This window comes from Schistocerca cancellata, chromosome 8 (genome assembly GCF_023864275.1).
Source record: "Schistocerca cancellata isolate TAMUIC-IGC-003103 chromosome 8, iqSchCanc2.1, whole genome shotgun sequence".
NCBI classification, from domain to species: Eukaryota; Metazoa; Arthropoda; class Insecta; order Orthoptera; family Acrididae; genus Schistocerca; species Schistocerca cancellata.
Window position 1 is genome coordinate 462110228 of NC_064633.1, and position 27961 is coordinate 462138188.

General features: G+C 45.5%; 1 protein-coding gene across 1 annotated transcript in view; it reads right to left on the reverse strand.

The window, feature by feature from the left end:
* The window catches only part of LOC126095631 (A disintegrin and metalloproteinase with thrombospondin motifs 7-like), a gene marked incomplete at its 5' end in the record, with an annotated part of 619647 nt that overhangs the window by 24910 nt on the left and 566776 nt on the right, over nt 1-27961 (reverse strand). The window contains 3 exons of the mRNA XM_049910395.1: nt 6037-6271; nt 15770-15888; nt 23646-23789. Of these exons, the coding sequence (XP_049766352.1) occupies nt 6037-6271; nt 15770-15888; nt 23646-23789 (498 nt within the window). The remainder of the gene's footprint in view (nt 1-6036; nt 6272-15769; nt 15889-23645; nt 23790-27961) is intronic.

A 27961-nucleotide genomic window follows, 5' to 3' on the forward strand; every position in this document is an offset into this window, starting at 1 on the left:
AGCTGACTGCAGAACTATCGTGCTGCCGCCCACATACATTTCGCGTAGGGACCACCAAGATAAGACACGAGAAACTAGGGCTCATACGGAGGTATATAGACAGTCGTCTTCCCCTCGCTCTATCTTCTAGTGGAACAGGAAAGGAAACGACTAGGTGTGGTACAGGGTACCCTCCGATACGCACCTCATGGTGGCTTGCGGAGTATGTATATACACTCCTGGAAATGGAAAAAAGAACACATTGACACCGGTGTGTCAGACCCACCATACTTGCTCCGGACACTGCGAGAGGGCTGTACAAGCAATGATCACACGCACAGCACAGCGGACACACCAGGAACCGCGGTGTTGGCCGTCGAATGGCGCTAGCTGCGCAGCATTTGTGCACCGCCGCCGTCAGTGTCAGCCAGTTTGCCGTGGCATACGGAGCTCCATCGCAGTCTTTAACACTGGTAGCATGCCGCGACAGCGTGGACGTGAACCGTATGTGCAGTTGACGGACTTTGAGCGAGGGCGTATAGTGGGCATGCGGGAGGCCGGGTGGACGTACCGCCGAATTGCTCAACACGTGGGGCGTGAGGTGTCCACAGTACATCGATGTTGTCGCCAGTGGTCGGCGGAAGGTGCACGTGCCCGTCGACCTGGGACCGGACCGCAGCGACGCACGGATGCACGCCAAGACCGTAGGATCCTACGCAGTGCCGTAGGGGACCGCACCGCCACTTCCCAGCAAATTAGGGACACTGTTCCTCCTGGGGTATCGGCGAGGACCATTCGCAACCGTCTCCATGAAGCTGGGCTACGGTCCCGCACACCGTTAGGCCGTCTTCCGCTCACGCCCCAACATCGTGCAGCCCGCCTCCAGTGGTGTCGCGACAGGCGTGAATGGAGGGACGAATGGAGACGTGTCGTCTTCAGCGATGAGAGTCGCTTCTGCCTTGGTGCCAATGATGGTCGTATGCGTGTTTGGCGCCGTGCAGGTGAGCGCCACAATCAGGACTGCATACGACCGAGGCACACAGGGCCAACACCCGGCATCATGGTGTGGGGAGCGATCTCCTACACTGGCCGTACACCACTGGTGATCGTCGAGGGGACACTGAATAGTGCACGGTACATCCAAACCGTCATCGAACCCATCGTTCTACCATTCCTAGACCGGCAAGGGAACTTGCTGTTCCAACAGGACAATGCACGTCCGCATGTATCCTGTGCCACCCAACGTGCTCTAGAAGGTGTAAGTCAACTACCCTGGCCAGCAAGATCTCCGGATCTGTCCCCCATTGAGCATGTTTGGGACTGGATGAAGCGTCGTCTCACGCAGTCTGCACGTCCAGCACGAACGCTGGTCCAACTGAGGCGCCAGGTGGAAATGGCATGGCAAGCCGTTCCACAGGACTACATCCAGCATCTCTACGATCGTCTCCATGGGAGAATAGCAGCCTGCATTGCTGCGAAAGGTGGATATACACTGTACTAGTGCCGACATTGTGCATGCTCTGTTGCCTGTGTCTATGTGCCTATGGTTCTGTCAGTGTGATCATGTGATGTATCTGACCCCAGGAATGTGTCAATAAAGTTTCCCCTTCCTGGGACAATGAATTCACGGTGTTCTTATTTCAATTTCCAGGAGTGTAGATGAAGATGAATGGGACCGAGTTGACGTCCGAGCTGGGCTCATGACGTTCTGTCGGTGACAAATCTGGGCATCTACCTGGTCACAGGAACATCTGTACATCAGTCTACGTCTGTCCATAAAGACACGTGCAGTGTGTGGACGAGCATTGTCCTCTTAAAAAATGCCCGACGTTACTGTCACGTGAGAAGGAACACATGAAAGCGTAGTATGACCGCGACGCACCGCTGTGCCGTCAGTGTTCCCTCAATCATTACCGGCCGTGACCGGCAGTCATACCAAGACGCCAGGAGTAACACGTTGTGCCTCTACAAAACGGTGGAAGAATGGGGCCTCTCTCTACATCGCCATCTTACTCGCAGACGATGGTCATCCAGAGTAGCACACAACCGCGACTCGTCTCGTCACTGACCGCAGTGCTACGCTGTTCGTCAGCTGTGTTGTGTTGTTAACGACAGCCACTTGATGGGACGATAATCCTCTAGTCCGACTGGACCAATGGCGATAGGATGACACAGAATGTTGCAGGGAGTCCATTATTTGCTCTCTTGCCATTGCAAGTTTACATTTTATGTCCTCTCTGCTTCGGCCTTCATCAGTTGTTCCACTACCCAAACAGCAAAACACACTTGCTACTTTTAGTGTCTCGTTTCCTATTCTAATTCCCTCAGCATCACCCTATTTAATATGACTACTTTCCACTATCGTTGGTTTGTTTTCGTTGATGTTCATCTTATATCCCCCTTTCAAGACGCTTTCCATTCCCTTCAACAGCTCTTTCAGGTCCTTTGCTGTCTCTGACAGAATTACAACTTCATAGGCAAATCTCATAGTTTTTATTTCTGCTTCCTCAACTTGAATTCCTTCTCCAAATTTTTCTTTGGTTTCCCTAACTGCTTGCTCAATTTACAGACTGAATTACATTGGCGACAGGCTTCTACCCCGTCTCACTTCCTTTTCAACTACAGTTTCCCTTTCATTCCCCTCGACTTTTATGGCTATTGTCTGGTTTCTGTACAAGTTGTACATAACCTTTCGCTTCATCTATTTTAACCCTGCTAACATCAGAATTTCGAAGAGAGTATTCCAGTCAACATCTTAAAAAGCTTTCTCTAAGTCTAGAAATGCTGTAAACGGAGGTTTGCCTTTCCTTTCACTATCTCCTAAGAGGCGTGGTAGAGTCAGTTTTGCGTCACGTGTTCCTGCATTTCTCCGTAATCCAAAGTGGTCTTCGCAGAGGTCAGCTTGTACCAACTTTTCCATTCTTATGTAAAGAATTCGTGTTAGTGTTTTGCAACTATATAGGCATTTTTAAAGTTTAAAGATGCGAAGAGTAAGGACGTGTGCTCATGCCTCACCTTTGATTCAACGTCTGCGGTATCTACAGGCACCTCTCCCACGTTTCGAGCCGCTACCGCTCTTGACTAATTACACTCCTAGCATTGCAGGGGTGACGGTCTGCTTATATAGCTTGCAGACAGCATTCAGGCACTCCGTAGGTTGATAATGCTGTAACAATTTCATTTGAATTGCTTGACTATATGGACGGTTGATTCCCTCAGCCAAAGTTTCCACTAAAAAGTTTCATTAAAAATCTGCAGTCCCCGGAAGTAACCAAACCTCTTCTAAAAGGGGTTCTGGGCTTCATGTTATTGTATCTATGGAAAAGTACTGGTTGCTGTTTTCTTAAAGTAATGCAATCCAGTGCCATGGAGCTCGACCACTATTAACAAGGAAAAATGAAAAAACTGTCTTGTATATAAACAAAAATGTAAATGTTCGTTTGTCGAAAATCGCATATACCTGGAAGTTATTCACCGATTCCTTTGACATTCTGACACAAAGTTGCATTCGAATACAAGCGTGTTTTATATACCTATTTCTTAATGTATACAATATATTAATAATTATATTCTATGTAAATGGGAAATATTATTACCAAAAAATCTCGAAATGTCCTTGACCGCTTTATTTAAAATTTTTACACAATACACTTATTAACATTTGGGCCGACTTGGCGTATATACAACAAAATAGTGAAACGCTGTAAGCAAACACGAAAGCTGTATTTTGGCGTCATAGGCTAATGATTAGAATACTACTACAGACTCCGAATATGCAATAATAATGAACAAGGCTCGAGGTCAGAAAGAGGGGGAAGTGGAGATGGGCAGAGGAGTGTGAGAAAATGGAGGTTGAAAGTAGAAAGGAGGAGATGGATAGAGAGAGGGGGCAAAAGGAGATGAAGAGAGAGAGAGAGAGAGAGAGAGAGAGAGAGAGAGAGAGAGAGAGAGAGAGAGAGGGAGGGAGAGAGAGGGGTGGGAAGAGAGAGAGGGGCAGGAGGGGATGGGGAGAGATGGGAGAGGAGAAGATGGACAAAGAACAGAGGGAGGAGGTGCCGGACGGAGAGAGGGGAAAGGAGAGGGAGATAGAAAGGAGGAGCAGGATTTGGACAGACGCGGGAGAGAAAAGAAGATTAGGATGTTTTTATACAATTTCCATATATTAGAAACGTGTGCTTTGTCTTTTCTTCCATTTAACTAGACTGATCCGCAGCAACTCGTGGCTGGGAACAGCTAGTTGTCAGTATCTGTGTATGTAGATGGGGAGGCAAATGTCTGGACACACCCATATAAAAATCTAATGGTGTGAGGAATCAATATGCGCCTGGTGTGGGCTGTCTGTAGGTGGGGGCGCAACTTGTATGAGCTATGGCGACAGCGGTGGCCATCTTGAAATCCGCCTTCTTGGATTTGCATTGCGTGTTTCAAATGTGGAGGGGCTCACGTAGCACATAGTTTTGGACCGCCTCTTTCTCAGGTACACACATATGACATCTGTTTTAAGATATATTAAATTGTGCAGGAGTTATGGCCTGTTAAAGTTTGAAACTACAAGGAGTTGATAAAGTCTGTTTATTGTTACAGGTGATCCATAATAGCATTACACAGCAGAAACACACGGAAATTGTGCTAATGAGTGATGTGTTAATGAGTAGTGGACGAAGTACCATAGTGATTACTGCTGACTTCAATATCCGGTATTCTGAGAGAAATGACATTTCACGTACGACAGTATCCGAGTTATTGGACAAATTTCGTGAAACGGGTTCTGTGGTGGATACGACACGCAGTGGACATCCGAGAACAGCCACCGACGAGGGGGCTGCAACAGAAATTGTGGAATCGTCTGTGAAAATTCCACATCACTGTATGCGCCGGTTATCAGCAATATCCAACGTCAGTCAGGTTTCAATGCTGCATGCGTTGCACACACATCAATGACACCCGAAAAGTTACAGCTGCAACATAATCTCTCGGACGGTGACCCTGATCGGCAGGTGCAGTTTGCAGAATGGGCTCTGGATAAGTGTAACATGAATCCAGTTTCATACGACAGGTGATCCTCAGTCGTGAAACTAATTATTATGTGCAAGGAGAAGTAAACAAACAGAATCATCGTTCCTGGTCATATGCGAAACCCTGTTGGGTAGATTCTTGTAACGTTATTGGAGGTGAAAACGTGATGGTTTGGTGTGGTACTTGGGACAGAAGAATTGTGCGTCCGGTGTGTGTTGATGAGTCCTTGAATGGCCGGGGAGGGGTGGGGGGGGGGAGGTATCTTAACATGCTCAGTGATTATGTGCTTCCAACGCTGTTGAATTCGCATTATAATTTCCGCCTTCTTCCAAGAAGACGGCGCACCTCCTCACTACGCTGCTGAAGTCAGACGGTTTCTGGATAAACAGTTTGGAGGTCATTGGATAGGTAGTAGGGGGGGGGGGGTGCTGTCGAATGGCCACCACAGTCCCATGATCTTACACCTCTTGACTTATCAGTGGGGACAGTTGAAAGCAATTGTGTATGAGGTAAAAATCAATAATGTAGGCCATATCTGCCAGTGTATTGAGGAGGCGCATGCCTCTGTTGACCCGCAGTTCCTGCGATGTGTGCAGCAGAAATGGCAAAAAAGACTCCGATTGTGTGTTCAATGCATAGAGATCATGCTGAGAATACGCTGCAATGCTAACTCTGACAAATGTCATAAACTGTAACAGGTCGTAGCTTCTACACCAATAATGATATCTTAAAAGAGATTTCTCACGTGTATTCCTAAGAAAAAGGCAGTTCGAAATTATGTGCCCCATGCCCCTCTTCTGATTTGAAAAACGTAAACCAAATCCAATATGGCGGATTTCAAGATGGCCGCCGCTGTCGCCATAGCTCTTACAAGTTGTGCTCCCACTTACATACACCCCGAACGAGAGCCATTCGATTCCTCACATCGTTCAACTTTTATAGGATTGTATCCAGATTTTTGCCTCAGCCTGTACAGAACACGAGAACAGACGCATGATTCTCGTTTCAGCGGCTACCGGGCGCGCAGAGGCGGCGTGTCACCTGCTTGCTGCTGCGGCCGTGCAGCGCCGGCGCAGGCGCGCCCTTGCTGCAGGGCCTGGTGGACTTGCAGAACTTGACGCTTGCGGGCCGCGGCAGCCCCTTGCAGCTGGCCTCGGGCACCACGGCTGGGTCATCCTCCGGCCGCGCCGCCTGCCGCACGCACTCGACGCGCCTGCGCGCCATGCCCACGCGAAACACGCAGCCCGAGCACCGGCCCCACGTCGCTGCACGCCACCTGCGCCGTCAGCCGTCTCTTAACACAGGCTCTTTGGACAGTCCCAGTAGGCCCTTGCTTTTGTGCAATTTGGGAAATCCACTGGCAAAAGCTCAATCGAACTTCAACTAGTACTGTTAACAAAGCACGACCACAAGAGTAGCGTATGGTGCATTTTTCAGCCCATACAGGCCGCACTGGCCAAGACACCAGGCGATTATAATTAAAGTGCAGCTACTCACAGAGTTTCTCATATGTGCCGGTGTTGAGTTGTCGCCAGCGCACTGGGAGGCGAAGAGGTTGCGAGAAGATCGATAGAGGCCAAAGACACACTCGCAAGAAACGGGCCGCAACGCCCTCTCACCCGTCAGTATTTAGATCGCCGCCGTGGACCAGAGGGCCAGTAAGTTCCAGTCTGTCATCCAGTAAGTCACCGAGACATCAGTCGCAGCCTGGTCACTTGCAGTTGCAGACAGCACATAGCGACCAGAGTAGTGTACATAGGGGACTTGTACTTCACCTGCAGTGAGGCTAATGTGGTCTACAAATGTAAATGCCGCATGGAATTAGCCGAGACGCTGCAGTCATGGACTGTGCGGCTGGTCCCAGTGGAGGTTCGAGTCCTCCCTCGGGCATGGGTGTGTGTGTTTGTCCTTAGTGTAATTTAGGTTAAGTAGTATGTAAGCTTAGGAACTGATGACCTTACCAGTTAAGTCCCATAAGATTTCACACACATTTGAACAATTTTTGAAATGTAAATATCGTGTGACTAGGGCCTCCCGTAGGGTAGACCGTTCGGCAGGTGCAAGTCTTTCTATTTGACGCCACTTTGGCGACTTGCGGGTCGATGGGGATGAAATGATGATGATTAGGACAACACAACACCCAGTCCCTGAGCGGAGAAAATCTCCGACCCACGCCCTTAGGATTGACATTCTGTTGTGCTGACCACTCAGCTACCAGGGGTGGACACGTGGTCTATTACGGAGAGCTTGTACCACAACACCCAGACTATCTTAAGTAATTACTATCTTAAGCAATTTTCTATTCTTGTGAGTAAAGAACCCAGTTAATATACCGGGTCATCAAAAAGTCAGTATAAATTTGAAAAGTTAATAAACCACGGAATAATGTAGAGAGAGAGGTAAAAATTGACACACTTGCTTGGAATGACGTGGGGTTTTATTAGAAAAAAAAAACAAACAAAGTTCACAAAATGTCCGACAGATGGCGCTGGACAGCAAAACGTCAGTGACTGCTACCGTGACGGGTGAGAGGTACGCCGATATGTTACAGAATCGCATCATCCACAACCTGGCTAATAAACATCTCCTGGAACGTACGATGTTTATGCAGGATGGTGCTCCACCCCATATTGCTAGACGCGTGAAAAATCTCTTGCGCGCGTCGTTTGGCGATGATCGTGTGCTCAGACGCCACTTTCGTCATGCTTGGCCTCCAAGGTTCCCAGACCTCAGTCCGAGCGATTATTGGCAAGTCGCAAGTGTATCGTGATCGACCGACATCTCTAGGGATGCTGAAAGACAACATCCGACGCCAATGCCTCACCATAACTCCGGACATGCTTTACAGTGCTGTTCACAACAGTAATCCTCGACTACAGCTATTGTTGATGAATGATGAATTTGACAAGCCATAACGTGACTGAACAGTATGGCTATCGAGAACGGACACCTTGCGCTGTTAGTGAAACTGTTTTATGTGAACAGCTTCAATTACAGTGCTGCAGTGAGAGAGCATCGCCGATTGAAAGGTCCGAGGACAGGCCCAATCTTAAAGAAGAAGGTAATGAAATTCGAAAACACGGGTGAACTTGGTATGACACCTTGAAGAGGAAGGTATCCTTTCCAGGAGGAAGTCATTCACGATGTCGCTGTTGCTGTAACTCACCACGCAGCACGTGCCCCAAGCAGTGTTACTGTACGTGCAGTGTCACGAAAATCGTCCATCCCACGGTCAACAGTACAGAAAGTTTTGTGGTGTATTTTACATTGGTATCCGTACATGATCCAGACGTGCACAAACTGAAACCTAACGATCCGCAGTAACGTCTTGAATTTGCTCCTCAGTTTCTAGCACGGATCGTAATTGATGACATGTGGAAGGGAAATACTCTGTGGAGTGACGAGACACGTTTCACACTACAGAATGCAGTGAATACACAGAACTGCCGAATCTGCCGTACTGTTAAACCGCATATTGCACACGAAAAGCCATTGTACTCGCCGTGTATGACTGAGGCCAGTGGATTCGCAAGTACTTTCACTCTCGGTCCGTTTTTCTTTGAAGAAAATACACATAGAAGGCCTGTCACATGTACTGTGACGTCTGCACGTTATCAGGATCTCCTTGTACAGCACGTCATTCTTGCTGTAGAACAGCGCAACTCTGTAGAAACCACTGTTTTCATGCAAGATGGGTCAACACCTCGTGTCGCTCGCCCAGTGAAAGATCTGCTTAATCCAAATTCCCACGAACAATCTCCAGAGGTTTACTAGGTGCATATCCTGCAAGATCACCTGATCTGAATCCATGTCACTTTTGGTTCCTGGGATTTCTAAAAGAACACTTTTACCAGGGACACGTTCGGTCTCTATCTGACATGAAGGCCCGTATATGGAATACGTTGCTCAGGTTCCGCCGGAACTGTTGGGAACAATTGTTGATCACGTCGATTTTCGATGCAGTTTCATGACGACGTTTTTGGTGCTCATATTGAACAAACTTTGTTCTTGGCGGCTAATAATAAAATCAGCATTATGCCTTTCTTACTTGTTCGACCTTTCCTGCCCAAGCCCCGTTTCTAACCCATTACATATGGAAACATTTCTATACGTCTTCCTTGTATTCACAGGCCGGCGGGGGTGGCCTAGCGGTTCTAGGAGCTACAGTCTGGAATCGCGCCACCGCTTCGGTCGCAGGTTCGAATCCTGCCTCGGGCATGGATGTGTGTGATGTCCTTAGGTTAGTTAGGTTTAAGTAGTTCTATGTTCTAGGGGACTAATGACCTCAGAAGTTAAGTCCCATAGTGCTCAGAGCCATTTGAACGATTTGAACCTTGTATTCACAGTGCCAGATTTGCACCTGGGGGAGGGGGGGGGGGGGGGGGGCAAAATTGGAACTAATATTTCCATCGTAAATTGGTTCCGTATTAACACATTAAAATACCTAACAAGTTTCGATGCCAAACAATAATTACTGCCCACAATGGACCTATATGAGTAGCTGCACTTTAATTACAACGACCCGGTATACAGACTATCTGACCAAACGCATCCACACACCCATATGTAAGGTGGAATTGCTTACGAAGTGACACGAGGTGGGCCAGCAGGTGAAAAGGAGGCGGTGAGTGTTGAATTGTCAGCAGAAAACAGTAACAGCAGAATGGGTCGGTCAGGAGAGCTCACTGACCTCGAACGTGGAGGACAAGTCGTCGGACATTCCCCGAATAATAAATCTATTTAAGAAATTTAAACTCTTCTATATCTGCCGAAATCGACAGTAACGGTGATGTGATTGTGAAGTGGGAACGCGAAGGAGGAATCACAGCTAAACAGATAACATGTAGTGGCGGACAGGGGGTCGTCAAGCATTGCTGAGTATCCTACATCCATGTCATTACTCTGCAATTCATAGTTAAGTGCATGGCAGAGGGTCCATCGAACCACCTCCAGCCTACTTGTCTACCGTTCCACTCTCGATCTGCGCAGGGGGAAAACGAACGCTTAAATCTTTCCGACTCAGCTCTATTTTCTCTTATTTTATTATGATGACCATTTCTCCCTACGTAGGTGGGCGCCAACAAAATATTTTTCACTCTCTGAGGAGAAAGTTGGTGATTGAAATTTCATGAGAAAATCCTGCAGCCTTTGTTCTAATGATTGCACCACGATTCGTGTATCATATCCGTGACACTATCTAACCCATTTTGTGGTAGTACAAAACATATTTGAACTTTTTAGATGTCCTCCATCAGTTCCGTCTGATGCGATGATGATGATGAAGATGTTTGGTTTTTGAGGCGCACAACTGTGCGGTTATCAGCGTCCGTACACATTCCCAACCTTTGCTCAGTCCAATCTCGCCACTTTCATGAATGATGATGAAATGATAAGGACAACACAAACACCTAGTCATCTCGAGGCAGGTGAAAATCCGTGACCTCGTCGGGAATCGAAGCCGGGACCCCGTGCTGGAGAAGCGAGAACGCGACCGCGAGACCACGAGCTCCGGACGTCTGATACGAAAACCATACCTACAGCAATACTCCGGAACAGGGCAGGCAAGCCTACTGAAAGAAGTCTTTTTAGCAGACGTGTTACATTTTCTAAGAGTTCGGCCAATAAATTACAGTCTTTGGTTCTGCTTTCCCCACGACATTAGCTATGTGATCGTTCCAATTTAAGTTATTCATAAATGTAATCCCTAAGTATGTACATGTTTACGGTCTTTATATTTGTGTGATTTATCGTGTAAGTAAAATTTAGTGGATTCTTTTTAGTGCTCATGTGGGTGACGTGACACTTTTAATTATTTAGAGACAAGTACCCCTTTTTTTACCTAACAGATATCTCGTCTAAATCATTTTGCAATTCGTTTTGATCATCTAACAGCTTTACATGAAGGTAAAGACAGCATCATCTGCAAACAATCTACGAAGACTACTCAGATTGTCTTCCAAATCGTTTATGTAGGTCAGAAACAGCGGAGAGCCTATAACACTTACTTGGGAAACGCCAGATATTACTTCTATTCTACTCAATGACTTTCCACTGTTGTTGTGAACTGTGATGTTTCTGACAGGAAATAAAGAATCCATTCACAAATCTGAGACGCAATTTGATTAGGAGGCACTTGTGAGGACGGTGTCAAAAGCCTTCTGGAAATCTAGAAATACGGGATCAATTTGACGTCCCCTGTCGATAGCGCTCATTCCTTCTAGAGAATAAAGACCTAGTTGTGTTTCAAGAGAGTGATCGTTTCTGAATCCTTGTTGGCTATTTTTCAATGAATCGTTTTCTTCTACTCGCCTAAGCTTCGATCTCTCACCATATTCGGTACTCAGATGCAATGAGCGTAGCAGACGCCGCTCTCTATCGGGTTCAAAATGGTTCAAATGGCTCTGAGCACTATGGGACTTAACATCTGTGGTCATCAGTCCCCTAGAACTTAGAACTACTTAAACCTAACTAACCTAAGGACATCACACACATCCATGCCCGAGGCAGGATTCGAACCTGCGACCGTAGCAGTCGCGTGGTTCCGGACTGAGCGCCTAGAACCGCTCGGCCACCGCGGCCGGCCTCTATCGGGTCCCCAGACGATGTGTCTAGACCATGTGCTCTCTTCTGTATCTGATGCTGAACTGTTCTCTACCATGTCGCAATACTAAGAGTGTTTTCCGCTGTCTCCTGAGCCAAAGTGTGTTCTTCTCCCACCCAGAGTTCTTTTTCCACTCTACAAGACCGCGAAATTCTAATGCACCAATGGAAAAGGTTCTGCAAAAATCTGTCCCATGTTATTTTCGTCAACAAGACAACTATCTCCCCTCCTACATCCACACACGCAATTCGTAAAAAATTCTGAGTTACTGTCTCACTCAATAGCTAAATTTGTTACTTCAGCCAATGCACTCGCCTCTATGTCCGCATTTCTCAGAAGCTAGTGCCCTTACTTTTTCTACTGTATTTTTTTTAGATTACTCAATAGAAGTCGTCATACAACTTTTCGGTCAGAAGTTATTCACTCTACGTAAAATGGCGACGAAATGTCGGCCCAAAGAGAAAATAATTCCTATTCACAAAATGACAGTGAACGCCAAGATCTTTATCTATCACTGGCCGTCTCTTGCATAGCGATGCCGGAGGCCGACTTTTTGGCACAAAAAAAGGTTCCTCTGAAGTGTCGAAGTTAATGAATTCTTTGAAAGTAGCCGTGGGTCCCATACTGCGCTGGGCGCATTATGCGAAAAACTGCAGGGATGAGTACTTGCAGATCCAAAAGTAACGATGACTTGGTCGATGGCCGGCACCTACTCTGGCCGGTCGCCTCACCTCGGGTTTTCCTCTGAAAGGGCAGACTATGTCCTCCAAGGGGTCGGTCCGCACATCTAGTCACTGCCCTGGACCATTGTGTGCAGCTTGGTACAACACGTGCCCAATTAAACTACAGAAAAATTAAAGACAAAACAGCCACCAGTGACGAGAAGGCGTTAATATAGAAGTAGACAGCTGAGTCCTGGCAACCACTGACATTATTAATTACAGGCATTAACCACAAACATCAAAAAAGTTTTGCATCACCTCGGTTCTGAGAGTTCCGGAACCAGTACAAACAGCTGGAATAGAAATCAACATAAACATCATTTCCGCCCTTTTTATTGCTCATGAAAACCACACATTGCATGTTTTACCAACATATACCGAGACATTCAAAGATGGTGGTCCAGATTACTGTACACACCGATACCTCTAATACCCAGTAACACGTCTTCTTGCATTGATGCGTGCCTGTATTCATCGTAGCATACTATCCACAAGTTCATCAAGCCACTGTTGGTCCCACTCCTCAACGGCAATTCGGCGTACATCGCTAAGAGTTGTTGGTGGGCCACCTCGTCCATAAACAGCCCTTTTCAATCTATCCTAGGCATGTACGATAGGGTTAATGTCTGGAGAACATGCTAGCCACTCTACTCGAGTGATGTCGTTATCCTGGAGGAAGTCGTTCACAAGATGTGCACGATGGGGGTGCGAATTGTTGTCCATGAAGAAGAATGTCTCACCAATATGCTGCCGATATGGAGAATAGCATTCACGTATCGTATAGCCATACGGCACCTTCCATGACCACCAGCAGCGTACGTCGGCCCCATACAATGCCACCCCAAAAGCCAGCCGGTGGGGCCGTGCGGTCTAGGCGCTTCAGTCTGGAACCGCGTGACCGCTCCGGTCGCAGGTTCGAATCCTGTCTCGGGGCATGGATGCATGTGTGTGATGCCCTTAGGTTAGTTAGGTTTAAGTAGTTCTAAGTTCTAGGGAACTAAAGACCACAAATGTTAAGTCCCATTGTGCTCAGAGCCATTTGAACCATTTGAACCACCCCAAAAGAGCAGGGAACCTCCACCTTACTGCACTCGCTGGACAGTGTGTCGAAGGCGTTCAGTCTGACTGGGTTGCCTCCAAACACGTCTCCGACGATTGTCTAGTTGAAGGCATATGCGACACTCATCGGTGAAGAGAACGTGATGCCAATCCTGAGCGGTCCATTCGGCATGTTGTTGGGCCCATCTGTACCGCACTGCATGATGTCGTGGTTGCAAAGATGGACCTCGCCATGGACGTCGGGAGTGAAGATGCGCATCATGCAGCCTACTGCACACAGTTTGAGTCGTAACATGACGTCCTGTGGCTGCACGAAAAGCATTATTCAACATAGTGGCGTTGCTGTCAGGGTGCTACTGAGCCACAATCCGTAGGTAACGGCCATCCACTGCAGTAGTAGCCCTTGGGCGGCCTGAGCGAGGTATGTCATCGACAGTTCCTATCTCTCTGTATCTCCTCTATGTCCGAACAACATCGCTTTGGTTCATTCTGAGACGCCTGGACACTTCCCTTGTTGAGAGAGGCCTTCCTGGCACAAAATAACAATGCGGACGCAATCGAACCGCGATACTGACCGTCTAGGCATGGTTGAACTACAGACAACACGAGCCGTGTACCTCCTTCCTGGTGGAGTGACTGGAACTTATCGGCTATCGGAAACACTCCTCCTAATTGGCATGGTTGTTTACATCTTTGGGCGGGCTTAGTGACATCTCTCAACAGTCAAATGGACTGTATCTGTGATACAGTATTCACAGTCAATGTCTATCTTCAGGAGTTCTGGGAACCGGGGTAATGCAAAACTTTTTTGATGTGTGTAGTTTTTTAAGTGACTAGCTCAGCGCCCGCTACTTAGTTCGTGTCTGCGTGGTAATTACAACAAAAATAATAATTTTATAAACATATATTAGGTATACTGAAAAACTAGTGTAAGAAAGTGCGGTTTAATTTTCTAAGCAATTCTGAAAAAGCCGATTTGTCGTGGTGACTGTAAAATAACACGTATTTCTTTATTCCTAACCGAGAAATCTAATGCCAATTTTCATAGATTTAGCTTTTAAAATGTTTCAATATATCCAAACATGTTCATAAAAATTTTCGTCCCCTATTTCAACCCCCTAAGAGTTGAATTTCCCATAACACTGAGACATCTATTTTTTATTTCTAACCGAGAAGTTAAATACAAATTTTCATAGATTTATCTTCAAAAACTCTTGGATAATGAAATATTTCCGGAAACACTGTCATCCCACATTCATCCCCTTAGGGATCAACTTTCCAACAACGTAAAAACTGTAAAATAACACATATTTCTTTATTCCTAACCGAGAAATCTAATGCCTATTTTCAGAGATTTAGCTTTAAAAATGCATTAATTTCACCCCTTTACGGGTTGAACTGTCAAAAATGCCGAAACCCGTATTTTTCTACTTCTGACCGAGAACCAAAACAGCAATTTTTGTACTTCTAGGTTCAAAATTGCTTTAATAGCAACATATTTTCAAAAAATCTTTCATTCTGTTTCATCCCCTTAGGCATAAATTTCGAAAATCCTTTCATAAACGATGCATATAGTATAAGACTAACGCTCTCTTCATATTTCAAATTTCTGTCCATAGCGGTTTGGACTGGGCAATGATGATGAGTCAGTCAGTGAGTCAGTCGGTCAGTCAGAACATTGCCTTTTACATATAGAGATCACGTGTTTAGGTGCCACTTTCTCAACTACACACTGTTTGCTGAATCTAATATTTTCGATGGTTTTCATCAGCTTCATTTTTATTCCTTGGTACACCAGTAAAAATACAAATTTTCACAAATTAGGTAATGTCTTGAACGCATCTTTTGTACCCAGAATGAAATTTACATTCTGCAGCGGAGTGTGCGCTGATATGAGACTTCATGGCAGATTAAAACTGTCTGCCGGCCGGACTGAGACTCGAACTCGAGACCTTTGTCTTTCGTGGGCAAGCACTCCACTGACCGACTTCTGTGAAGTTTGGAAAGTAGGAGACGAGGTACTGGAAGAATTGGTGTGAGGACGGGTGGTGAGTCGTGCTTGGGTAGCTCCGTCGGAGGAGCACTTGTCCGCGAAAGGCAAGGGTCCCCAGTTCGCGTCTCGATCTGCCACACAGTTTTAGTCTGCCAGGAAGTTTAATATTTTTTGAATGTTTTTCTGCGGCCTCAAACTGTTTAGAATGCTACAGTCGAATATGCTCTGACTGCCTGCTAGTTGTTCACTTCCTGCCAACAACAGTGAATAGCTTTTAACGTAATTGGCCGCTGCGTAGCTTGAAGCGGTGTCGAAAGTCCGTCCGTGTCCATGCCGCGCAGTCTCTCCCGTTTGCATGCAGAGCTACTACTGGCGGTAAGACCCGTCCATAGGTCACACCTGATCTTGCACGGCTGCTCGTTGCAGACGCGGCTGCGCGCCGCCGGTTTGTCCTCGGCGGGGCAGGACTGGTCGCTCACACGGCCAGCACCCTCCTCCACGCACACCGGCTCCGCCACCTGTCAACACCGACGACACTCAAGATGCGGACGCAGCAGGAAGTCCAGTGCTGCTCATCACTAACATTCCACAAGCTGTAAACTTGAATGTCAAATAGACACAAAACGAGACTGAATGTCGCCTGGTGGGTTGCGGGAGCTTGACGCATTACGGAAGGTACTCAGCGTGTCTCAAGGGGAATGGTTAATATACAGGGATGAACCAGGAACGCTCACTTGAAGAATAAAATTTCATGTGCATCTGTACAGTGTTTCAAATGGTTTCCGTGACACGACACATTTATTGTGTGTGTGTGTGAGAGAGAAATCCTATGGGACTCAACTGCTAAGGTCATCAGTCCCGAAGCCTATGCACTACTTAACCTAAATTATCCTAAGGACAAACACACAAACCCGTGCCCGAGGGAGGACTCGAACCTGCGCAGGGACCAGCCGCACACTCCATGACTGCAGCGCCTTAGACCGCACATTTATTGTACTTTGTTATTTATGATATTGTAGGCTTTAGACAGAACTAGATAGAATCACACGTAACAAAAAGAATGCAAACAATCGTGCTGAATAATTCAGACAATGTTGGAAAGGTAGAAAAGTTTAGTGACTGGGAAGAGACCACAAAGGAAGTCCCACGTGCTTACTTTTGGGTCCACTCCTTTTCCTACGACAGAGATATGTTCTGAACAAAGAGGACGAAAGCAACGAGTTAGGTTGGGTTAATATAAAACGTCAAAGAGGTTGGGTGGGTAAGATACATACGTGTATACCATCAGCCTAGAAACAAATGTACGAGGGCAAGCTGAAATGTAATGCCTCCAAATTTATGTGAAAATAAATGTTTTTAAGTAAAACACACTTTATTAATATTCTACATCTTTATTCTTCATGTCTACATATTTATTTCACCTGGTCATCCTGGCGACGAACACATTTCTCCAAATAAGAGCAGTTTAATTGGTACTGCCACTGTAGAATGTCTCACTTTGTTGACCGAGTCACAACCTCACCTCTGCTTGCACCGCTTCAACAGTTTCAGTGTGAAGTCCTCGAATGTGTTCTTCAAGTTTTGGGAAGAGATGAAAATTGTATGGGGGCAAGTCGGAAGTGAATGGAGGATGATCGATGGCAGTGAAGCCAACGTGTTGGATTGTTGCAGGTGTCGCAGAGCTCGTGTGGGGTCTGGCACTTGTGGGGCGGTGGGTTTAAATGATTAGTGATGTTGATGGTTGTTGTTGTTCGCCATCATTCTCACGCGAGCCTGGCAACTACTTTTGTGGTCAGCCAGAAAGCGATGGAGAGCATACTGACCATAGTTTACAGTCTGCATATTCTGGTCCAGCCCACTGAAAGAAATGTTTCTATTCTCTTTCTACTTAGCGGGATCTGGACTATGATTATAAATGAAGGTATAAAGTTCTATTTGAAACATATATTGAGTGAAGTCTCATGTACAACACTTTGAAAGTCACTATGTTGAGTTGACAGTAAATCTCTCTATCCTAAACAGCGCTTTTGTCTCACGTACAACACTTTAAGTCACTATGTTCAATTGACAGTAAATCTCTCTATTCTAACTAGCACTTTTGTCAGTTCAGAGGCGATCTCTACGGTACGTTCCTACCAAATAGTCCTTCGTCCTGACTACTAATACTCAAATATATGTCCAAAATAAATGCTCGCCACAAAAGTGGAAATAATACTCACCACTTGTCACGCGGATTTGTAATTATCACGGACGGCACACTAACAGTTACTTTAGCAAAATCTAAGCGATCCAGGATGGTGTACAGTCCTCGCGAGTTCACTGTCAGTTATTACAGAAAATACGCGTTTTGTCACAGCCCGTCTCTGACGTCATCCGGGGCAGAGCGCGATCCGACGTTTAACAGATGTAGATCTACCAGTGGCTGAATGCGAAGTGAACCTTTTTCCTGCCTCTCGGGCTCTATCTATATATGTGCCGCAGCGGACGGCCGAGGGAACATCTGTTATCTGCCTTCAACGACCGCTTTCTCGGTCACATAATCCTTAATAACAAAGTTATGAATTAATTTAGCATCTTCTTAATTTTCTCACGTCTTCTGTTAAGTTCTTTGAAAGCACAGAAAGAGTTTCAGCTCGCTTGAATAAAAACTTTGCCTTCTAGGATTTTTATGGTGGAACTAACAGTAGATCGTTAGATCGTTACCTCTGAACTATACCTTTAATAGAACTTGTATTGGGTGTTATTACTATTACGGTCCTACAATTTGGTATAGCTCAATTTTTAGTAGGTTTTATCATGTGCCGTAACCAACATTTTCTATCCTTAAAATTACAAATATTTAATCTACTATAAATGGGCATATTTTAGGTATAAATTTGGTTTTCCTTAAGTTACTCAAAAACTATAAGAGGTAGCTTAACGAGGTCTCTTAGTTATTATTTTAGGGTAAACTGCAGCATAAAACAATTTTTTGCGTTTCTAAGTCAAATATTTAGCTCCTTCAGTTTCTCTTAAGAACGTGTATTCTGGCTGTAATTTTAATTCTTTAGCTTTGAAACTTGCTTCACTTGTTTCTGACCTCCATGGGCACATTCTGACCAAATTCTGGCTTTCTAGGTTTATTATTTATCGCCACTTATTTTTTCTTAAAACTGCATTTTTATGGAAACTATTGGTTTCATTACATTAAGACTTGAAATTTAAAACATTATTGCAATGAAATACATGTTGGCAAATTTTGAAATGGAAGTTTTTACTTTTAATTTTTATACTTAATTTTGGTGCAATACTTGTGCGCTACGCGCATACGCGGTAAGGTTACGTGGCGCTACTAGCAGTGAACAGTGTTAAGTCCCGGCACACACACACACGATACAGCGCTTGCTTCGCTTCACACTCTCATGATGATGGAGACGGTGCTTCATGTGTGAGCAAACTCTTAGAATTCATGCTTTCAGAAACTCGATTAACTATGCTGTTTCTAACTCACCGACGTAGCTACGTTACACACTGCCACGTTACACGCTACAGTTCGTGGCCCTCTAGCGGCGGAGGCTTGCAACTCGCGTCAGCGAAGCGGGAAAGTTGACAGAGTAATACGTATGACATGTCGTACCTCAACCGATGTTAAGAACAGAATAAAAAAATATAGAGGCATTACTTTTCAGCACGCCGTCGTATATGAAATGTGTTGTATCTCGGAAGTGCCGGCCGAAGTGGCCGTGCGGTTAAAGGCGCTGCAGTCTGGAACCGCAAGGCCGCTACGGTCGCAGGTTCGAATCCTGCCTCGGGCATGGATGTTTGTGACGTCCTTAGGTTAGTTAGGTTTAACTAGTTCTAAGTTCTAGGGGACTAATGACCTCAGCAGTTGAGTCCCATAGTGCTCAGAGCCATTTGAACCATTTATTTGTATCTCGGAAGCAATTCGGTGCGGGACACATGTGAGTTCTTGTCATATGCCTGAGTACTGACAGTCCTTGTGTAAGTGGACTAGACGAATGGGAAATAATTCTGGCAACCATACAGGCTGTAACTGGGGATATCCACTGACATAAGAGACTTTGTTCACATGTTCAAATGTGTGTGAATTCCTAAGGGACCAAACTGCTAAGGTCATCGGTCCCTAGACTTACACACCACTTAAACTAACTTATGCTAACCACAACACACACCCCCTTGCCCGAGGGAGGACTCGAACCTCCGGCGGGAGGGGCCGCGTAGTCCGTGACATGGCGCCTCAGACCGCACGGCCACTCCGCACAGCTAAAGCGACTTTGACAAAGAGCAGATACTTACGGCTTGGTGATTGGGAAGGAGCATCTCGGAAACGGCGAATCTGGTGCTACTATCATGACCATCCATGGAAAGTCGTTGAAGCGCGACTAAACCACGAGTAGGCGACAACAAACGGCGTTGAACACGTGGATCCGTTGCAGCCGACGCTAAGCGTTGCCATATTGACCAAACATCACCATCAATTATGCTTGCGGCCTGCATGACATTATTAAAAATTGGATCATCGATCAGTGATAACGTGGCGCCTAATGGGATGAATCAGGTTTCTTGTTAAATCAGATAGATAGTTATGTCCGGTTACGACATCGTCCAGATGAATGAGTGAGATACCACGTCATGGACGCAGGTCAGTGGGTTCAGTATTATTTTGTGGCTGACGTTCACCGGCCTTCCATAGGACCTGTGATAGCAAGGGAACTCACTATAACAGCTGTAGAATACGTGAATATTTTTATGAACTGCCTGCATCCTTTCGTCGTTGGTATCTTCTTTGGCAGGGATGGTATCTTCAGGCAGGGTAACTGTCCGTACTACAAGGCTGGAATAGGGCTACGGTAGTTTCAGGAGCATAGGAGTTAACTCACGTTTGTCACCAATTTCACCCAACCAGAACCTTATTTGACACACGCGAAACACTGTCGGGTGCCAGCTCCGTGCCCAAAAACCAACGGCCCGTAATGCAGGGGAATTGTGTGACCTGTGAGATGACATGTGGTGTCACATACCTGCTCAAACCTACCATTGACTTGCCGAATCCATCTCACTCACAATCACTGCTGTATTACGTTTCAGAGGTGTAGCAACACACTATTAAGCATGTAGTCACAATGTTTTGGCTCGTCAGTTTTCAATATGACACTTTCAAATTAAAAGTGTGACGTACTGAACGAGAGAGAGGAGAGATTATGTATACTATGCCGAATAACTGAACGTCATACGAAATTTCGACAAAGCGTGAGAGACTGGATAACGCCTTGTTCTTCACTAAATCTAAAACGAATTTTGCAAGTGAAAGATTAAGTGTGTTTAGCTGTCTTGAGGTTCCTATTGTCCCTCGTGACAATCTCTCATACTAAAGCTGGAGACTGGGTGCTGCTCGTAGTGACTGCTTTTCCGCAGGTCGCAAACTCGACATCACATCAACAGCCAGCGTCGTCTACATACCGATCGTTGGCTAGTACTGAGAGGCAACAAAACACTGCCAATGTTATTTACATTGATCATCATCAAATAATGAAAGCTTGATATCAATTTTTATACTTTTTGATAACGATAGGCCAACTGAATCAATGAGTCCACTTCGACAACCATTGTTTAGAACCAAGAGAGAAATCTTATCCAACGTAAAGTTACTTCCATCAACACACGAAGTTCTGCAGAACATCAGAAAACGTTCTCACTTTCGAGTCATTTACTGGGCACTGATGACCACGCTGTTTAGCGCCCGAAAACCTCAAACCACACACACACACACACTAGATATCAGCAGAGCTGTAGTCACCCCCTACGTTATGCTCAGTGATTATAGTCTGAAAGTGAAGTATAACCCATGTATACCCTTAAATGGAATGAGTTCTCTACGCACTCCTCAATTGATGGAATTAGTAGCAGCATATGTACAACATACGAGTGAAGTAGTTGCAGTTGCAAATCTCACAATTTATCTTGCACAACATATTGTAAATATGCATCGTAAGAGACATGTACGAATATTTACATAGCCACCAGAAGTGGCACGGACTCCATCAGCAATGATGAAAGTGACGTTGATGATGAAATTGACAATTTGACATGCGACACTCTTGAGGAAAATTTTGACTGATACCATAACGTAATGTGCAAAAAAATGTAACATTAAACAAAATACAGTGAAGGCAGTATTTTAACATACTATTTTATTTTTGTTAACAAAATTTACATATAATACTAATCTCCTGATGTACGAAAATGGAATGTAATGGTAGTTGTAAATGTAACATCGTAAACAAATAAAATCTTCAAAGTTTAATATTTATTACTAAAGAGTAATTAATTATTTTTCAATATTCTTTGGAACATTTCAAAATCCTAAACAAGAGCATATCAACACAAATTATCTAACCAAAAAAGATCTGGCCAAGGATGCCAAAGTGGCATCCATCAAAATTAGTGTTGCTGGCTGCCCCTTTATCATATAAAAAAGAGAAAAAGTTTTATACTCAATGTTACGGTTGGGGCCTGAAACTGTCCGACTAAAGGAACTACGTACAGACAATACAACACAAACAGAAGACGAACGAAAAACACACACAACCAACACACAGTGAAAGTGAAGTGTTCAATTGAAAAGTATTCGAAATGTCGAAAATCGGACTCCTGATCTACACAGGGCAACTACGTACAACTCCAGGACGACAAATATGTAATAATAAGATCACAAAACCGTAAGCAGAACCCAACAGAAATGTTATCTTACGAAACTTGCGCTCCAAATAGCTGTTCACCACCTAACAATCAGAGAACAACAAAAACTTTAAAAAACAATAACATACAGGGCGGGGCAAATAAAACTGGTCCGAACGAGTGGATGCGATTGGACGTGAATGTATGCATATAACCACACCTCGCAATGCGTATACCCCGTTTACTCCCGCCATGTGATCCACACCGGTTCAGAGCGTAGTGCAGTCTGTGTCTGAACAGCTGGTGTCCGTTGTGGGAAGTTACGTGACAAAGTTTTTGAAACGGTCTGATCATTTGTTTGCTGAGAAGTTGAATGGTGTCAAAGTTTCAGCTTAGTCCGAAAATGGCATGAGATAGGCTCTGTTTTTAACAAGACAAAAAACATTCCGAAAGGTGCCCTCACATCAAAAAATGTGGCTACAATTCATCAGAAAATGCTTCAGAGTCCCATCAAATCATCCCGACGCCTGTCGCAAGAGACTGGCACATCACGTCGATCAGGCGGACGAATACTCCATCTGGACCTGCGCATGCATCCTTACCGAGTGTCTGTCGTCCATGCATGTAAACCAGCAGGCCTCCAGTATTTTGAGTGGCTATTCACTGAGATAACAACGAATAGCTTGGACATGGAACTGTTTTTACATCTGAAGCGTAGTTCCACCTGTATGATCGTGTCAATTCACAGAATCAAGGGTTCTGGGCAGCGGAGAATCAGCATAACTTCCACGAAACGCCACTGCATGATGAGAAGGTTGGAGTCTGGTGTACAGTGTCTGCACGCCTCGTTATTGGTCCCATCTTTCATCCGACTCTGACATCGGTGCGTTACATTACTAATGTTTTGAAACCATTTGTGGCGACAGTAACGGAGGAGGAAAAGATCTACAGTTACTTCCAACAGAATGGAGCAACTGCCCATACACCCGGCCGAACCTTGGAGCACATTTACACAACCTTCACACCTGACAGAATAGTTAACAGAGGTCAGTCTGGCCACCCAGGCCACATGACCTGTTAGTGTGCGACTACTTTGTCTGGGCAGCCCTCCAGTTTAAGGTGATCGCAACAGTCCTCGTAGTCCTCAAGAATTGCAGCACAGCATTTCGGATGAGACTGCAGCAATTCCAGGAGTCCAGCTTCGATCTATCTTGAGCATCTTGCTAACCAGGGCCCAAAAGTGCCAAGAGTCGATTGGGGTCACTGTCAATACCTGCTATAGTCAGGTTAGTATTGTATTTCTTTTTCTCTGATGCGTGTCTTTGTACCCTGGAACTATGCTTTCCGGGTCACTTTTATTTGCCCCACACTGTAGTAACTTATTTCGAGTCATTATATAATGCAGTTATTGTGTAAATAAAGCGAGCATCTATTGCAAGCCGCGGAAGTTGCTTCATAAATAAAAAGAAGCGAAGCGCGTACCGTGCAAAACAAAACGCCTTTCATTTAGTAACGATCCTAATCACCGTTTCAGTGTGGCTCAAAACAGGTGTGAGTCGTGTGTTGGGAACGGAAAGAGAGAGGAAAGCCCTCTGACCTGCGTGCCGCCGCCGCAGACTACGTTGCAATCCTGCCAGCCGAGGAACTCCCAGGAGTAGCGAGGCGTGCGGTCTGCCGGCCGCTCCAGGGGCTCGTAGTAGCTGTAGTGCACGCCGGGGTTCTTGCCGCCGAAGAACACCACCTGCGGCGAATGGAGAATGGAGAGCGTTATAGTTATGCGCAAAGAAGAAAGCTGCTGGCGCGGGAATTCACAGTAGCAAAGGCCAGTGTAGCACGCGACGGTGTAGCCAGTAACGTCTTTCTGCTCCATCTGTCTGTAGCGTGTGCTTCGGAGTGTGCGTGTGAAGAATTTAGCGTTGATTTTCGTTTCAGTTTAGGTATGGTGAAGGTACTGTAGTGTTCATTGTGGGTGGCATAAACCAAACACTTCAAATATTACGTTAACAAGCGGCATCTATAGTTTTCCGAACACGCGAATTTTTCTTGGGAGTGGTAAGTGGCCGAATGTGGAGCTTACCTTAGCGTTTCCAGTAACCAGGGTTCGCAAAAGCTTCAGCATGTGGCGTGGGACATAGACAGCGCTGTTCGCAATGTATCCTCCATACCTCTTTGTACAGAATACATCACGCACCCACCTTCTTAAGGACCCCACACACGAGCGACATCGCCAGCAATTTCATCTGAAGTCGGTCACTCGCCTCCCCCCCTCCCTCCAAACCCCCTCCCCACCACAACCACCAAGTTATTATGAAATGTTGTCGTTGAGGTCTTCGTCCGAAGAATGATCTTATGCAGCTTTCCATGCTATTAGTATACTCTGCAGGCCTTTCCATCTCTGAATAACTAATGCAACCCACATCCATTTGAACCTGCTTCCTGTACTCTTCTCTTCGTCTCCGTCTACAATTTTTATCCCACACACTTACCTCCGTACTAAACAGACGATTCCTTGATGTCTCAGAATGAGCCCTATTAACCGATCCCTTCCCTTAGTCAAGTTCTTTTCTCCCCAATTCTACTCAGTGCCTCATTAATTACGCAATCTATCGATCTAATCTTCAGCACTGTTCTGTAGAAGCGTATTTGAAAAGCCTCTATCCGATAATAACACATTCCTCTTTTTCAGAACGCTTTTCTTGCCATTGCCAATCTACATTTTATATCCTCTCTGCTTCAGCTATTATCAGTTATTTTACTGTCCATATAGCAAAAGTCATCTAGCAATATCAATCAGTATTTGGCACGACACTGGATAGTGCTATTCTACCATGGAACATTACCCCTGTGACCCCTGTGTTTAGTAGCAGTGACAGTTGATCTCCGTATGACTACTAAGAATGACAAAAAAAAAAAAAAAAAAAAAAAAAAAATCAGGATTTAAAATTCATTAAACTTATTTTCGATCGGTTTATTTCTTGGGATCAGTAGTCCATACTACAGAATATATCACATTTTTAATTCAAAACGAGTGTGTTTTGTACATCTTTCCTGTCTCTGTTTCGAAAATTTTTCTTAGAGTCCTTGATTTCTTTTTTAATTAATTAGTCTTATAATTTAGCTACAAGTATTTGCACAATGGCTTTGCAGTCTCGATGTGTCACTAGGAATTTCTCAATAGCAGTACTCATTGCTTCCACAACTCTTGTAAATTTTGGGAAGGAGATGCAGAATATAACAAATGAATAGAGACTTAAAGCCTGGATGTAGAATACGAATGCCTAAATATTTAAATTAAAATGTCCGTTTAATGTTACATCATTCCGTTTAGAAGTTAAAAGCTTTAATAATGCGTCTATTTATTTCGTAAATAACTCAAAATCACCAGCTAGAGCTCAGTATACTGTGACTATTAGCAAGATCTTCGCATCAGTTTCTACTTCTACAATACAAGGTTCCAAATGCTGCTCACTACAGAATATAAGACTATCATTGTTTTTAGATGTCCATTCCGTCTGCAGTGTCCAATTACATTAATATGAATACGTGTCAAAAGCCTGAATAACCACCTTTTGCAGCGCGGACAGCTGCGAGACGTGCAGGAGAGTCAGTGACGTTCTGGAAGGTACCAATAGGGATGTGGAGCCACGCAGATTCCAGTGACGCGGCCAGCTGCGCTAGGTTTCTGTTGAGTATCCATGGCGCCTACACCCCAATAGAGGTGGTTACACAGATCCACGACTGGGTTTAAATCCGGAGAGTTTGGCGGTCAGGGGTGTACGGTTAACTCATCCTGGTGCTTTTCGAACCACACACGTACACTGCGAGCCGTGTGACACGTTGCATTGTCCTGCTGGTAGATGCCATCATGCCAAAGAAAAACAAACCGCATGTAGGAGTGGACCCCACACATGACCCCACTCCAGTCGAGCACGTGTGGGATATGATGGGACAAGAAGTGACTCGTGCGACTCGCCAACCAAGAACTCCTACAGAACTATGTGAGCAGGGTGAGCAGCCGTGACATAACGCATCTGTGGGTGGTTTTCGCAGTCTGTACGAGCGACTGGATGCATGTAGGAGTGGACATAGTCTCCAATAACAGATGCATACTTCTGCTGATCCATTGTGATTTCCAGAATGACGAGGTCGCCCAGGGAATGCAAGAAAACATTCCCCAGACCAGAAAGTCCCCTCCTCCAGCCTTCGATGGTTGTTGCAGTGTGACTGCTTTAAGACGTTTCACGTCATACATGCCACGTCTTTCCGATGGAGCATAAAACGTGATTCATCTGAAAGGGCCACCTGTCGCCACTCAGTAGATGTTCAGTTGGGCTACTAGCGCGGAAATTCCAGCCTTCATCGCCGATGATCAGCAGTGCATGAACCAGGCGCCTGTTGCGAGCCATATATGCAGGAAGATTCGGTGAACGGCCCTTAAGGACACACAGTTGGCAGCCACTTGGTTCATATGGGCGGTCAGTTGCTCAACAGTTGCACGTCTATTCATCCGTACACATCTCCGCGGCCATCGTTCACCCCATGGCCATGGTGCACTACAGTTGCCTGGGCGCCGGTTTACAGTAGCGTCGTTTTTCCATGAACGTTATTCACTGCCAGAAAATAATGAATACACCTGGAAAGACGGCTTCGATTTTGATCCGATGACGTCATATGCCACCTGGGTGGTATTAGATGTACTGATAATGGTTTCAGCGTCGTCCGCCTACAGATAGCGTAGTGCCATAGCTACCAAAGCGCCATCTGCATCTATCCTTTAATAGGGAATATTCACAGCCATAAGGCTCAGTGTGCTACAAACATGTGAAGCAAGCAGGCAACCTTGCCATGGAGATGAACTCAAGCCCCAACTGAGCGAGTTTGTAGTGGGTCAAATTGTGGCCTTCCGAGTGGCGGTATGGTCCTTTCGGAGAACTGCCACACAAGTTGGACTTGCTGGATTAGTTGTGCAACAGTGGTCACGTGAACATTTTCACACCAAAGACATCCACAAGAACAGATTCTCGTATTACAAGGGCAGCAATGGTGTATCGTACAGGTACCACAGCAGACATAAGAGGACTTGTGAACGCTGACGTATCAACACAAACTGTTGAGAACCGGTTATAAGCAGTAGGGCTACGGGCACGCACATTTCAAGCCCGTCTTCCACTCATGCCACAGCATCGACGTGCACAGCTGCATTGCTGCCTTCAGAGGATCACTTGGAAGATGGAATGGCGCGTCGTGGTCTTCAACGATGAAAGAAGATTCTGCCTGCACGCTAGAGATGGTCGTTTGCGCGTGCGATGTCGGCATGGCGAGAGCTGTCTTTTAGAGTGACTTCTTTCAAGAAACACTGGCCCCAAACAAGGCCTTATGGTCTGGGGTGTGATAAGCTACAACTCTCGTTCACCTTTGATGTTTTTGGAGGGGCCCTAACCATCGCTTGGTACGTGCTGAATGTTGTTAGACCTGTTCTTTTGACGTTCTTGCAACAGGAAGGTAGCGCGTTGTTCCGACCGGAACAACAGGAACAAAAGCCTCAATAATTTCGCAGTCCGCAAGTTGTCCGGTCGTTTGATAATATTACAAATAGGTCATTGGCTCAATAAGATTTCTGAGCTGTTGTTTTCTGTCGTATTGATTAGGCATCAGTCAATTTTTAGGCAGCATTTTCGAACAGCTTACTCCATAGGTAAACGAATCACTTCTGATTTTACTGTCACATATCACTATGCGATATTAATTCACTTTATGCCGCTATTTCGTAGTTATTTTAGTGATAATACTAAAGCTGTGTGCTTGGGTAGGTAGGCTTTACCCTTGCCCCCGTGGTGTGTCGCTAGAAAAGTCTGTACGGCCTCTTTTGTCGGGCTGGAGAAGGCAGCCTACGAATCTCATTAGGTGAAGAGC